Source organism: Micromys minutus (genome assembly GCF_963924665.1).
Source record: "Micromys minutus genome assembly, chromosome: 6".
In the NCBI taxonomy this organism is placed as follows: domain Eukaryota; kingdom Metazoa; phylum Chordata; class Mammalia; order Rodentia; family Muridae; genus Micromys; species Micromys minutus.
This window is the reverse complement of record NC_137975.1, coordinates 65,356,719-65,372,275: the sequence shown is the minus strand read 5'-3', so window position 1 is coordinate 65,372,275 and position 15,557 is coordinate 65,356,719. Positions and strand designations below refer to the sequence as shown.

General features: G+C 44.0%; 1 protein-coding gene across 1 annotated transcript in view; it reads right to left on the bottom strand.

Moving 5' to 3' along the window:
* Positions 1-149: 149 nt before the first annotated feature.
* The window catches only part of HEATR1 (HEAT repeat containing 1), a gene marked incomplete at its 5' end in the record, with an annotated part of 37,142 nt that continues 21,734 nt past the window's right edge, over positions 150-15,557 (bottom strand). The window contains 19 exons of the mRNA XM_080918392.1: positions 150-420; positions 1,074-1,182; positions 2,631-2,789; positions 3,226-3,380; positions 3,940-4,108; positions 4,191-4,295; positions 4,429-4,563; positions 4,695-4,853; positions 5,712-5,862; positions 6,490-6,782; positions 7,415-7,555; positions 8,167-8,290; positions 8,644-8,690; positions 11,282-11,439; positions 11,810-11,936; positions 12,608-12,838; positions 13,691-13,819; positions 14,833-14,954; positions 15,044-15,162. Of these exons, the coding sequence (XP_080774518.1) occupies positions 332-420; positions 1,074-1,182; positions 2,631-2,789; positions 3,226-3,380; positions 3,940-4,108; positions 4,191-4,295; positions 4,429-4,563; positions 4,695-4,853; positions 5,712-5,862; positions 6,490-6,782; positions 7,415-7,555; positions 8,167-8,290; positions 8,644-8,690; positions 11,282-11,439; positions 11,810-11,936; positions 12,608-12,838; positions 13,691-13,819; positions 14,833-14,954; positions 15,044-15,162 (2,722 nt within the window). The 3' untranslated portion in view covers positions 150-331. The remainder of the gene's footprint in view (positions 421-1,073; positions 1,183-2,630; positions 2,790-3,225; positions 3,381-3,939; positions 4,109-4,190; positions 4,296-4,428; positions 4,564-4,694; positions 4,854-5,711; positions 5,863-6,489; positions 6,783-7,414; positions 7,556-8,166; positions 8,291-8,643; positions 8,691-11,281; positions 11,440-11,809; positions 11,937-12,607; positions 12,839-13,690; positions 13,820-14,832; positions 14,955-15,043; positions 15,163-15,557) is intronic.

The window sequence follows — 15,557 nt, the reverse complement described above, 5'->3', positions numbered from 1 at the left end:
CACACATAACACACATGAGGCGCGGCCAGGAACAGTGACACCGTGTTCTCAGGTACTGAAGTTAAGCGTGCCTGTCTCACCGGAACAGCACTCAGGATAAAGACAAATACCAGTTTGTATAAAAAATACCATCCGGTTTATTCCTTAGCAACTGTACAAAAGGCAGGAGAGGATTCTGTGGTATCCCAGACGGGGATTTTGTGAAGACAGTAACTATCAGCAGATGTGAAAGTACCAAAAGTAACATGGCACCACACCCCCATTAAAACATGAGAGTAAATGTGAACTCTTGACGGCACCAGGCAGCAGGTAGAGGCGCCTTCCGTTCTGCTCAGAAGTAGCTCTGTAGCGGCTCCCCCAGCACGGCCTCCAGCTGCTGGATGGTCTTCTGGCACTGGTGCTCCACTTCTTCACACTCATCTAACAATGAAAACCAGAATTAGAAGCAGACCTGCCAGTGTCCTGCTGAATTACCTGTTCTGTCAAGGTACAGTAAGTACCTAGCAGGCTGTGACCCGAGGTGCTCCCTAACTGTCTCCCACTCCTCACAGGCATGCACACATTCAAACCCAAGCTCACAAGGCACCCTCTGCCCCAGGAGCTCTGCAACCCTCACCAGACACCATACATAAAACGGTGTGCTTCTGGTCAGAGGCACAGCCAGATACAAAAGTATCCTTCCTTCCTCACCATCCCTAATTGCTCTGAAGGTGGTACAATGTAGAGGCATGTCAATTAAGAGTGTTCCTGCTTAAACCAGCCCCATCTGCTACTCAACGCTGTTATCAAGGTCTTAAAACTTTCTAAGCCTCTTGTTTCTTAGGTTCTTTTGAGTAAGATGATGGCAGCACCTAACACTGAGCATCAACAGCTGACTGTGCCTTTAATGGACAGTGACATGTATGTGAAGTCATTTCATAAACAGTGCTGTAGCCTATATGAGCAGTAATCTCGGGGGGACACCAGTAATACACTGTAGGTTGCTCTCAGGGACTGCGAGGTGACAGCTTCCAACATTCAAAGCTGTGTCAGCCGTGGCCACAGTATTCTGCATCACGGTTAGCTCGACTTACCTTCCATCAATTCTGCTAGGAACGGAATGGACTCTGGGAGCAGAACGATGTAATTCTCTCTCAGCTTTTCGGCCAGCGCTAAGACAGTGATCAGGGCTGCGAACCGCACCTGGAAGGAATAATCATCAAGAATGAGACCGTGTCACCTGTCCCTCACTGCTGTTCACTACTGTGAGGCCTGATCTGAATGGAGACAGCTCTTTCCACCTTCACTGTCGTCGCTCAGTGTCCACCAGAGATGCGTAGCCATTGAGAGCTTAGATTAAGGGCAATCTACGTAAATTTTTCAAACTGTGTTCTAGCACTGCAGCTGTTCAAAATGTGGGGGAGGGGAGGGGAGGGGGAATATGGTATTTTCCTTTAAGAAAAGCCAGTGTGTAAAATAAAAGCTTAGGTATTTCTCTCTACATGCCTCACCTATCAAAAGCAAGGTAAGTAGCTATTAGGTATCAACAGCAGGTCACTGAAACAAAACAGCCCCTTTTTAATTTGGAATAATTTTCATAATTACTTACATTTAACCAAGATTTAACAGTAGCCAAAATAAAACACTAAGATAAAATTGATTCTGCAACTATATGATAGATGGCTCTAAATGTCTCTGGCCCTAGAAGTGTAACCTACTGAATGAATCCTATTCGAAGTCTGCTTTGGGCTCTTAACCACGGAGGCTCTTATTTGATAGTTGTGATTTACTAATAAAACTGCTAGAAAGCTCCAGGTAAGGAAGGTTAACCACTCAAGGTACCATGGCACTCAGCTCTAACATGGCTCCAACTAAAGGAGTGTTCTATGCACACACCAGAATCACTTATGTCAGGGCACAACAATGACCTGGAGTTTTTACTATTTGAGACTTAAGAGGTATTTACAAAGTATTTTAATGCTTATATCTACTATACATTGTGAAATACAGCTATTTATAAGAACTGACAGAAGAACTAAGGAATTATTTTATATATGTGTGTGTGTGTGTGGTAGCTGTGTGTACACTTGTGTGCACATGCATCTAAAGGTCAGAGGTCAATTTCAAGCGTTGTTCCTCAGGTGTTAATGTTTTTCAGCAAGTCTCTCATTTTTGCATGTAACTCCCAAATACATGCCAGTGTACTAGCCTTCCCCCTCCCTCTTAAATGGTTTATATATATTTTTAATTTTATGTGCATTGGTGCTTTGCCCAGATCCATTGGAACTAGAGCCATAAACAGTTGTGAGCCACTATGTGGGTGTGGTAACCAAACCTGGGCCCTCTGGAAGAACAGCCAACTACCATCCCTCCAGCCCCCAGCATGTGGTTTTTATGTGAGTTCTGGAGATCAACTTAGTTCATATGCTTGCACAACAAGCACTTCATCAACTGAGCCATCTTCACAGCCCAAGAATTCTTCATAAAAGCTAGAATTCTATATTACACAGTATATTAGACCAGTAGCAGTGTAGGCCTAGGGCCAGGCTCGTCCTATCAGTGCCCTGCCTGGGCTGACATCATGACTCCACATAAGATATTCAGGCAACACAAGGGGAATGCAGTGTCCAAGACTGACTCCCAGTCCTCACCTTAGGGGAAGAGTCTCTTGTCTTCAGCAGAATCTGGTAGTTCAGGGGTTTCCACATGGAGTCATCTGCCATGGCCACAGAGAACTGTGCGATGCAGGGCACCAGGTGCTTTGTCACCCGGTCTTGAAACTTTTCTTCTCCCCCAAGCCTGTTTTCCAGCTGGGAAGGAAGGAAGACACATGGGTGGTCAGCAATAGGCCACACTGCCCTTGTGCCCGAAGGCACCCCTAGTGTGTGTTTCACCAGCTTTCATAGCATTAACGGGCTCAAAAGGTAAGTTCTCCCAACACTAATCTTGTCTCGAGGGCCAACTTCTTCCCTCTGGAGCTCAAACAGCTGCAGAAGCCCTTAGCATCAACCTCTCCCTCTGGAAGACCTGGGGCACTGCTACTTTCCTGTGGGAGGAGCCATGCTCAGCGAGGCGCCTTCGACAATAGTTAACATACCTTCTCAATGGATAAACTGACAGATTATTTCTTTCCTTTTAAAGTGCATTCTGGGGTAACTTTTCCTTAAAGGAACCCTCTCCTCAGGAACACCATGACAAGCCTCGCCAGCTATCAGGCAGCCTCGGTGACAGAGGCCTTCCAGTTACCTGATCCACCAGGGGCATCATCAAGGCTTCTGCTCTCTCTTTACTCATGAAGTTCTGGGTGTCAAAAAGGAAGATCTTGTACAAGCAGTTGAGGATAAACTGCAGCAGCAAGCAGCACTTTTCAGGGTCACGTTCGGAGTCAAAGAAGGCTTCATCTGTACGCAGGGAAGGAGTACAAGTGGGAAACACTAAGTCCTGGCAATTACAGACACAGTCACGGTCACAATTACAGCCAGAGGAGACGGTGGGAATGACCAAGAAGCTGAAAACGGCAGAACACCAAACAATGGTCTCCAGAGACGGGGCTCTCCTTTATAAAGAGCTAAGACTGTGATGCTTAAGTTGGGCAAGTTCAGTCACTTAAGCTAATTATTAGCAGAGGATAGACCAATCCAAACCTAGGGATGGAGCCCACAACCTTAACTATATCAGGGAAGCAATCTACCAGTGGGCTGTCTCCAGCCCCAAATTTACTATTACATGGTCACTACCAATAATGAATAATAATGCCCACTTCATCCTGTCTCCTATGCCAATTGATTATTTGTTCTAACATAATAGAAAATAAGGCAAAGTAAAAAAAAATAAAATAAAAAATAAATCACCATCCTTAGACTAAGGATTGTGAAAGTCTTTTCTGAGCTCTAGGTTTTGTGCTAACTACCTGTGTCAGACACACGAGCAAAGGTGCCTTGGCCCAAAGAAGCTACCAACCTGTTTTGGAGATGTTTACTTGGTTCAAGGTATCTGCAAAAGGTTTCACCAAGTGGCCAGCAAACAGAGTGAAAAGGCCTTTCAACTTCTCAGCAATGCAGTCAGCCAGATTGTAAAATGTCAGCAGCCTGTCCTTTGGGGCATCTTCTGTCTTGGCCCAATCAAACAGCTACAGCCATGAGAGAACAGTGACATCATCTACCCATCCTGCCAGTGACAGCGAGCAAGACGTGTAGACAAGAAAGGCTTACCTTGAAGAAGAGAGGCCTGAAAGTGACCTCTGAGAGCTTCACCACCATGGCCACTAGACAGTCAATGATCCTACCCTCTGTTCTCCCAACTTCCTCTAGATCATCCTGAAAACAAAGGACTAATGAGCACGGACTGAATGCTTTGGCAAGGACAAATGCTGCACCGTTAATTTTTACCTGGCTCTTGCGCAAGTAAGAAATGACAGTTTCAGGGCGTGGGGACTGGGGACCAGCTCACCTCTGAGTGCTGTGCCCGGAAGTCCAGGGCTTCCAGGAAGAAGGTGGTCAGTTGAGACTGGTGAAATAAGAGATCTTCCTTCTTCATCACCCCGATGTGTTCTTGCAAGATGCTCATAAATGGGCCCATGTGATTCTACCACGAATACAGCAGAGAATATGTTTGCCTTGTCTTAGAGCTCAGAACCTCCTGAAGTGAAGCATGCTGTGAACATTGCACATCTGAGTGCCACTCCCCCTCTCCAAAGTCCAACAGTCAACACTCACCTTCCAGTTCTTTTGGACCTGCTTGAAAGTCTTGCTAATGGCTGGCAGTAGGACTCGAGGTAAGAGCCCAGTGGCCAGGGTCTTTTTAAGAGATGTCAGGCGGATGTTAGCCTGCGAGGCAGAACCCATTTCACTAGTGATTTTCTCTAGGTGAATAACCTGCAAGAACATGAAAACAGTGACTGAGGACATTGAACTGTGCTGACAGCCACATCCAAAGGCTTGGTGATGGCTTAAACACCAGAGCCAATAATCCCTTTAAGGAGACTGACTATCTGCAGATAAAACCCATTGACGCCCTAACTGGAAGTCGATGACGGAGGTGAATGACAAGGGCAGAAGCACAAAGGACTCCCAGCCTGATGGTTTTCCTACAACTCAGGTTCTTGCTCACTAAAAACAGTTGAGGAAGACTCAGCCTGGTCCCCTTCTAAGAGACAGCAGCTGTGATCCCTTGCTGTAGACAGTAAATGTCAAGTCACTAGCACTATGGCAGTCAAGACTCAGATTCACAAGGCAAGTAATCACAGACCAGACACCAGTAACCTGGTTAAGGAGGACAGACTTTCATGGGTATTTTCAGTTAAAGATGTCACTTGTTCACGGTGTGCTGACACGTAACCCCTCACCTGTAAATGAAGAAGCCCACTATACAAAACACCTTACAGTTAAAGAAGCTTTCCTATCAAAACCCCAGCCACACCAGTTTCCAAAAGTAACGGTAGGCAACTGTACCTGCCCATCCTCAAAGATCTAAGGTAAATAGAAGTGGTGCATGACACACAGCTGAAAGACAGACACCCTCTTTTGCCCGTTGGTTCCATGATGAAACAGAAATAACAATGGAAGAAAGAAAGATACGTGTTCAGCAAACAGAAACAGCTCTGTTTGGAAACAAGAATCATGTAATGAACCATAGAAAGGAACAAGTAATGAGTAAAGAAAGAGCCAGTAAGAATGGGGAGAACTGTTTCCCTTGTCACCCTGGGTAGCAAGTCATAGTTAACCAAATCCAACCTGGGTCAGAAGACCTTCCAGATAGGGGCTGATGAAGTGCGGGAGAGTCTCAACGACTTTGTGCAGGGCAGCCAGGGCGCTGAGCAGGCAGACCTCACTGTGGACCAACTCACTGGTGCTCTTCAAGGCTGCCAGCAGCGAAGGCATCAGGCTGGCAGAAGGAACAAGGGCATTAGGATGGCGTCAAGCCACGAACACAAGAAGGGAAGTGGGAACATGAAGAAAACTGCACAGCCCCTGTGTTTGCTACAACACTGTAACCCACAGAGTGCAGAGAGCTGTGTGTACACTCTCTACCACTCCATCTAAAAGCCTTGGGGCCAACAGTGTTGACACATGGCAACTGTGAAAAAGAATATTCTTCAGTGGCTGAACATGTGCTAGGTGCTGGGGTTGTACAAAGCACAAGACCTATATAGAGAAACATGGGGGGTGGGTAAGATATGCCCCTGTATTACAGATGGCAGGGCTTTAGATAAGTAACTTGCCACAGCTGCATAGCAGGTTATGATCAGAGCCACCAGCAGAGTCAGGAGCATAGAGCTTCCCTCTGCCACAAAAAATGCTGCTCTGGACATGCTTCTTAATAGGGAATTACACCACTGCTTCCTAAGCACAGGGATTCCATAAAGGAAGAACATCACCAAGCAATGTTTGAAGGTCACGGTAATGGTGCATTTTCCAGAGCAAAGAAAAGATGGATTCTTTCACAAGTCTATTTTCATCTACTTTCTATTCAAGAAGCCAAAAGTCCTGAAGGCACCCCCTTCTCAGGTACCTGGGCAGCTGGGGAATGGCCAGTGCTTCCAGAGTGGAGGTCACCTCTGCTATGCAAAGCAGGGCGCTTCCCAGAACATTTTTCTCCTCCTTTTTCTCTGGTGCTATCAGCTTTACTGCAGTGTTGAGAACCGGTATGAAAGGCTCTCGGTTCTGGGCCCCGAAGTTCTTGCATAGGAGTTTCAGGGTGTACAGCGCGGTCTGTCTGTTAATCGCTTGCTCATCTTCAGCCTCCTTTTTTTTATGTTGTACAATGGCCAGAAGGACTGGAACCAGTTTGAGAAAGCGGTGAACCTGAAGAAAAGGAGGCCAAAAGAACCAGTAATCAGAGCTACAAGAAGGGCCGGTCTCCTTTCCCATCTCCCTGCTTGGGTCTGTCTCATCTAATCAAAATCCAGACATCACATTCAAGCAACTGTTCCTCCCCAGTCCCCAGTGTAGAGGAGTTGGCTAGGCTCTTGGTCTACCACAGAGCTCCAGTTGGATTTTGAGATAGGGTCTCACTAAGCTGTCCAGATTGACCTTGAGTTCACTATACAGCCTAGACAGGGCATGGACTTGAGACCCTCTTGTCTTGGTCTTCTCAGTGCCACTACGCCTAGTCTATTTGCCTTTCTTACTGCTAAGCATACACGGTCTGACCAACTTCTGATCCACACACAGCATCCCAGTGAGAAGAGAGCCAAATATGCTTCAGCCGAGGGCTGCATGGTCACAGCAAGCAGAAGAGCATTAGGAATTTCATCCTCAGATCTTCCTTAACATATCTATAGCATGAGAATCAACAGCTTGTATCTCTCTCACACATCACACACAGTATGCCAACCCAGATACTAAGAGCCTTCCATTTTAGATGGTGTGCCAGAGAATTGTGGGCAAGCTAAACAAGCAGAGGAAGTCAAGCAGGCTTGCAATAGGGGCCTTACCATTTTCTTCTTCCAGGATGTGTTGTGTTGGAGCTTGTTATTCAAAAGATCCAGAGCTTTCCTACGAACAGATGGCAGGGGGTTGCCCACCAGCCCTCTAATCACAGCGATGAATGTTTCTGTGGGCAGCAAGGCATTGACCTACAGAGAAGGGAACATTTAACGCAAAAGGAAAAGGAGAAATTCAACTCTGTAAGACAGACTTTATTTTGACAGAGAGCATATCTATGTAGCCCAGGCTAGCCTTGAATTCAGATTTGAGTGCTGGGACCACATGTTCCAAAAATCACTATGGCCAGCTCTTATTATAAACCCTGAGGTGCCAGATATTTTTATACATGCTGTCTCAACATAATTCTATAACAGCTCTCAGGCAGTTAATACTAATCACAAATAAAACCAAAAACAACACTAACAGGAAGTAAACCAGGCCATGTCCTAATTCTAAGGTCAATCGATTACATCTAATTGGCCTTTTTATCTTCAATGACACAGAACATATACGCATGATCAACTATTAAATTCATCATGGTTTCCTCCTTGGTAGAGCAATATTTGATTCCCAGATACGTTTGATTTTAGACAATAAGAGATCTGAACAAAAACACCTGGAGCTTTCTTCTATCAAGGAAAGTTATTACTATGTATATTGTTAAAGTGGAAGCCTGAGTGAAGTAGTTTTACAATGGCATAAAAGGTAGTGAGCAACACGGTAAATCAGGAAGGAGATGGAGCCTAGAAAGCCTGCCCACCTTATCCAGCATGTCGTAAGCTTTGCTGAGCAGCGCTCGCCAAAACTTCCCCGTGAGTTTGTCTGCATTCTTTTCCATCGACTGTGCTACTGTGTTAATATAGCTGAGGACTGTTTCCAGCAAACTAAAGGAGACACATTCAGAAAAGGCAACTTAGTAAATCATTGCAGACTTACTTCAGAAGTTACAGCAGGAAAGAGAGGAGGGTCAGCACTGGTTATCCTCTGCTTGGAAAACCAGTCCACCGTCTTCACTCTGCCTTGGAGCAAAGTATTCAGGGCAAAAAAACAAACTTGACGGACTTGCTTTCAGAGACAAGAATGTCTGCAGCAAGAATGATGGAGTTCAGGTGCAATGCAGCAGTGGATGTGGTCAGACTGTGTTTTGTGTGTGTGTGTGTGAAACAGATATGTTTATTCTTCCAATTCCTTTGCAAGTTGGAATTATTCCCAAGAAATTAAAAAAAGAAAAACATACCTCTGCTCAAGTCCGTGGAGGCTCTTAGGACCACCACTTTCAACAACCTAGGAATTAAAGAAGTTCCATGAGAACAGCATGGACGCTGATGAAGAAGGCATTTGACATGGGTTAAAGAAACAGACTATTTCCACGAACCTGAAACTGTTCTACCATTACAGTTTAATGAGATTCAGATCTCCCTCGCTGGCTGTAACCCTTTAATTTGGTCTGTAGTGTGTGTACAGTACAGCAAGATTCAGAAAAAAAAAAAAAAGATGCTTTTTATAAAAGCCTGACGCTGTGAGCTCACATGGTATTATAGCAATTATGAAAACAGATATGGTCTATCATATAACTGCTTCCTGGCTCTTCCTGTACCTCAGACCACCAAAGAGAGCCTGAACCTGCCATTAAGTTTCTAAATAGTACATATGTCAGGTTTTTGAGACCAGGATATGGAAACCTATCTTGTTCTAGTTCCTTCAGTTCAGTGACACACATGGTTCCTCTGTAATATACGTGATCACTTCCCTTTATTGATAGATGATTAATTTGTGTCCATTTTTTCTTTGCATAGATTGAATACTACTCCTTACCTAAAATGCTTTCGAGGAGACCTATTTCAATTCTGGATTTTTTATTTTGGAAAACTTCCAATTAATGATAGTGAAAATGGGACACGTGTATAAACATGACATTACCTTGCAACTTAAAGGTAATTTCACATGTTTCTGTTTTGACTGTGACCTGACACATGAGGTCAGGTGTGCAATTTTCAACTGAATGGTTTGAAGTGGTTTGAAAAGTTTGGTATTTTGAAGCATTTCTGCCAGGTTAAGGTTAGGGATGTTCTCCTGCACTAATAAAGCTTACGAACATCTTTATAAGTCTCAAGCGTCTGGGCAAGCTTTACTCACCCCTCTGACCCTCTCTGAAGTGGTTGTGTGTGCACACTCACACTACCCGCCACAGCACATCTCGTATCCTTACACCTCTTGGCATCAACAGTATTGCCATTTCTGCCACTTGATGAACAGCAAAGCAGCTTCCCCTCTAGTCCACTCCTTGATCTGCTCACAGGGCATGTGAGTTCTATCGAGTATAACCAGCTGTTTGTAATTCCTCTTCATCAAGATGCTATGCTTTGCCATGTAGCCATCCACAACTGCAGCTTCCCTTCTGCTTGTTTATGGTGGTGTTTTGTTGGCTCAGAATGATTTCTCCTTTGATCACAACACTGTTCTCCTAGATCTTCTTTTTAAAAGCTCCAAGTGTTGCTTTTCACATCAAAGTTTTTACTCTACCTAAAGTTATTTGGTGTACATGGTAGATTCACTTTTCCCTTAGAAACACACCATGCCAGCATCAGTTCTTAAGTGTGCTTTCTTTGTGGCTTTGTAAACCATCTGCCACTTTTCCTCCCTCCTTCCTTCCCTCCCTCCACCTAGGTGTGTTTTCAGCCTGGTGGTCAGTCACACTGACCTGTCTGGTTACTCTTTCTCTACCACTGGCTTAACCCACAGCATGTCACATCATTTTTAAAGAAGTTAACTAGGCAAGTATATCGTGAACTTCTATGTTAATCTAGAATCTTTGGGGCTGGAGAGGTGGCTCAGCGGTTAAAAACACTCCCTGACTGTTCTTCCAGAGGTCCTGAGTTCAATTCCCAGCAACCACATGGTGGCTCACAGCCATCTGTAATGAGATCTGATGCCCTTTTCTGAAGATACTCTGTACTCATACATAAAATAAATAATTAAAAAAAAATCTAGAATCTTTGAACAGTTTTTTTTTAAATCAATTTACTTAGTGTGCATGTGTACTTGCATGCATGTATGCTCTTGTGCATGCTACAGGGCATGTGTGAAGGTCAGAGGACAGCTTGCAGGAATGGGTTCTCTACTTCCAATATGCAGTTTCCCAGGAACAAACTTGGGTCATCAGGCTTGGCAGGAAGGGTATACCAGCTGATCCATCTAGCCAGCCCAACAGTGTGTGTTTGTATACAGCAACACTGTCTCTATTTTTCAAGCATTCTTTTATGCCTTTTATTTTTAGAAATTGGTGGAGCAGTGTGGCACACGCCATTAATCCTAGAACTTGGTAGGCAGAAGCAGGTGGATCTCTTGAGTTCCAGGACAGTCAGGACTACATAGAGAAACCCTGTCTTGAAGACAAAGTATTCTAAATCCTTAAGGAGAAAATCCTATCATAATATTCCTGCCAATGTTTCATTAGGCTGAATTTTCAATACCCCATTTATGCTGTATTTCTTATGAAGATTTTTTTCCCTAAAATTTAAAAATAGTAACATTTTATAATGGTAAGGTAGCCGGCACACTGAGATAAACCTTCCATGCCATTTCTATCAGGAAGCTGCAGAGCTAATGACTAGGTCTAGGAGAGTGCGGATCCTTTTCCCCGATTCTCACTCTTTCTTTGCTTGCACAGAGGTGGTGACAGAGGCACCTGTGGTCCTGACCTCTAGAGAGGTGCTAACACTATATCCTCGATATAAACCATAGTTTCCTAAGAGAGCAACATCAGGTGGCTGTGCTGTTCAGATCTTCCCTCAGAACCAGGTGGATTATCTACCTGACTGGCAGACACTGGGTTGTTAGCAGTTTGGGGCTGGCATGAACAAGGCTATTATTACCTTTTTGAGAAAATGATTGGAAGCCAGGAGTTGGGCCATGAAGGACACTGACAAATACTTGAAATGCCGAAGCTGCTTGCTTGTGTGAGCATCCACCTTAAAAACTGGTAACATTTCATTTTGCACTTCATTCTTAGTAGAAGCCTTGGAGGTGGCTTCTGAAAAACAGCAACAAAACAGTAACTTTATCCACCTCCAACTACTAATCTGTACAAGGTACAAGTAGAAGCAGCCACCCAACAGGTCTGAGAAGAGTGGATCGGTCAAAGTAGAAAATACAACATGGGAAAGTGGAGACAATCAAACATTCTAGATCTGAATTGAGATCCTGAGGGCTGGAGCCCAGAGGCTGAAGGAGGACATCTCCACTCAAAATGCTTGTCTAAAAGCTGAAGATGTGTATCTCCAAACTTTAAACTTCAGATATAGCTAATAGAGTGTTAGAGGTACAGTGGTCAGGGGTCTCTGGTGAACTTAACATCCTCCACGCTCAGTTTAGATGGTAGCCCACACCTGACCCAGACTTACCTTCCTTTTCCTCTGGCAGCTTTTCTAGGTACTGGAAGATATGCATCAAGCTCTGGACCTGATGCTGAACACTAAATTCACAACAGACTGAAATCCAGAACTCAGTATCTGCCTCTAAAATAGCATCCTGTTAACAGAAGGGGAAAGGTATCAACACTGCCTAGAAAGTCCATCAGTAAGCTCGAATCCCAGAACACATCCTGCAGCAGTATATGCCTTTCCCTGTAGCTGTCAGCAGATGAGAAAGCTATGAGTCCCTTCAGTAATACAGCAATTCAGAGAACCGTGCATAGGAGCTCTGGCTCTTCCAAACAACTGGCTAGTCCTCCCCTCACAGAGTGACACCACAGGTAGACTGCAGAGACCCTGTTTCAACGCTCCTCCCTGCTGGGCTTAAACAGAACCACTGGAGGGAGCTCTAGACCCATTTCTAGTCAAGGGACCTTAGATGATGTTTTGTTGCTATTTAAAGATGTTCTCAGTTGCTGGGCAGTGGTGGCATCCACTTTTAATCCCAGAAATGAGGAGGCAGTGGCAGGGGGATCTCTGTGGAAGCCAGCCAAGTCTACAGAGTGAGTACCAGGATAGTCATGAATATACAGAGAAATCCTTCTCAAACAAACAAACAAAAAAGGATGTTCTGGGTCTATACATTCTGAAAGCTTAGGAAGGAAGGATGAATCTTGAAAAAGCTTCTGGGCGAGCACTGGCAACTACACACATGAAGCTGACCAGGATCAAAGCCCACATGACACCACCCCATTCCTTCTTACCCTCCCACCTGATCTATATTCTGACCTTTTCTCCATAAGCAGCCACCAGCACTGTTTTAGTGACATACTGTTCAAAAAGCAAGACGAGGAGAATCCACAGGAATTTTTCTGCACCGAGTGTGTTGATAAGCTGCACAAGGATGGGCAGGCGCCTGTGCTCCGGCACATGTGGAAGTGCATCCACAAACACACCGATGATTTTCACCACAATCTCTTCAACATTTCTAGTGACTTCTATAGAGTCTCCATTATCAGACTGCAAAAGATCAGACAGGGATTTTCGGAGGCACAAATAACCTCCAAGACCAGCTTTCAGAGGGATTAGGTCTCTCAGTGAAAACTCAGCACTGTCTGTCTTGGCTCTGCCATACTTCTGCATAAATCGAGCCCTCCCCTTTTGTTGGTTCAAATCCTGGTTCTTACGATTTTTTTCTGGTTGTTCTAGACCACATAGATGTTTGCTTTCTCTTTAGCATTTCCTTATTCCTTTGGCATAAAATGTACGTACACACACACACACACACACACACACACACACACACACACAGAAATATACATTAGGCATTCCCTCTATTGAGTCAATGTATTGAACACAGGAAGCACCAATCTAACACCAAGAATTAAAAGGAGACAGTGTGAACAGTCTATTTTATCCCCAGAGCAGTGTGTGTATGGGGTAACAGACAGGCTAGGAGCTACTTTTCACATCGTGTATTTGCTTCCACGTGGAAAATGTAAGTCCTGGCTCTCAGACTATGCTTAGAAAACGTTCATACTAATAATTCTGAGATTGAAGCTATAAAAGTTCCTTTCTCTTATTTTTTTCTTTATTGTATTCCCAATCTAAAAGCTTCCTTCATTATCAGATTATAAAATAGTCAATTTACTCACTGGAAGGTCAAAACACTTCTATGGCTACATTACTATAGTTCAGTGAACAGACTTAACATACTTGATGGTAGTAACAGAATGTGATTAATTTGTAAGCCCATTGGCTGGCTTCACCATTGTACAATTCTGGACAAGGAAGAACCTGAGTGCTTCCAAACTGGCATTCACATGAGAACTATACAAATTAAAAATAGTAACAAGCATGCAGACAGCTTACCTGAATAAGCGCTGGAATGACCATTTTCACTGTTTTGCTAATAACTTGAAAACTATAAGCATCATCTAGGCGCATAACATTGGCTCCCATAAATGTAAAAATAGACATGATGTTGTGAAGAACTTTATCCTAAAATAAAGTACAATAATCACCATTTTCTCTTTCAAATACCAAAGAGTTATTTTTAAAAATCAATTAAAAAAAAAAATAGATCCTTCCTCAAGAACAGGCAAGGGGCTGGGACTAGGTCTATAGTTCAACAGCCGAATGCCTGCTTAGCATGCACAAGGCCTTCAGGCTAATGCCCTACACCACCAGAAATAAAAACAAGCAAAAATATGTAAAATAAAATGGCCAGATCTCCCTTGCTGCGTGCAGCATTGGATAGGCCAGTTGGGTCAGAGTAGGAGAGCTCTCCCTGATAGTGTGGGAGTGAGAGAGCAGGTGGGCTGACCAGCTCAGATACCTTTCAGGCCCAGATCCAGGTCTTGGAACTGGTCCACCCAACATCTACCCCATCAATAAACTGTCAGTATATGAAGGGGCCAGTCCTATAGATCCAAAGTTACAGGATCTCTGTGACACAGGTTAACAAGATATCCAAGAGGAGTCCCAGTGAGGACTCACTACTGATAGTGTATCAAAAACTATAGGCCTCAACCAGACCAATGAGTCATTGCAATGAATATTTGCAAGCAAAGAAGTGTGGACAAAAGAGACACACTATAGCTTCTGCAATGAGCTTTTGCAAGTTTTTTATTTGTTTGCTTGTCTTTTTAAATTGGTCTTGTTTGTTTAGTACCTTCTGGGAATTGACAAGCTAGTCTTCTTGGAGAGTTACAGTGTGTCAGAAAACGTATGGAAAGCTAACCACCCATTGCTCAGTTGAAGCTTTGCCACATCCCAGTGAGAAAATTGGTATTATTATTATTATTATTTTTTGGTATTATTTTTTTACTTTACTAACTGAAGCTTCTTTTTTTCTTTCTGCAACACTGGGAATCACACTAGGTCTTATATTTGCCAGGCAAAAGCTCTACCACTGAGCCCAACCCTCTGCCCAGTGAATTTAAATCAGTACATACCAACACATTAAAGAAGAGCCCTGAAACGGCCACCCAAGTCTTACATCTTTCACTTACCGGAAATATTCCAGCAACGGTGCCCAAAAGCAGCAAGGCATGGTGGTGAGTCTGCGGCATCTCCGAGAGGCGGATGCACTGCACTATCAGTTCCACGTTGAACTTCTCCTCATCCACGACATCTGCAGGAGGGGAGCAGGAAGCAGGAGTGGCTGCTACACTCATGTACAAGCAGGTAGTGTCCCGCCCTTCCCGTCCACCAAGCTCTTACCTTTAGGTATTCTGCCACCGTCCGGGGAGAGCTTTTGGCAGATGTTGAGCAAACAACTCAGAATTAACTGCTTAGTGTACTCCATGTTCCCCTGCTCTGATGACAAAGGTTCTAAACACCTTGAAGAACCCCAAAAGAGAAATGATTGACACTTTAGAAGTTAATTCACATTAATGACTACTGTTCAGAACTTATTCAATAAGGAATAAAGAAAATACTATTAATAAACGTAGTTTAATAGATTTCTAACTCTAGTCTTGTTTCTCATACAGCCAAGTACATCAAATGATCTCTGTCCACAAATTACATATCTCCCCCTAACCTACTTGCAACCTTCTAACAATGTGGAGGATCACTGTACTTTTCTGATGACAACAGACTCCTCAGCCCAGTGGCCAACTCTAACTAAAATGTGAGAGGAGTCACACAGCATTCTTAAAATGCAAGTGAGAGTGGCTGGGGTATTGGGACTGAAAGCTAAGCAGGAGAGCAGGTAGAGCAATGAGGTCAGCTA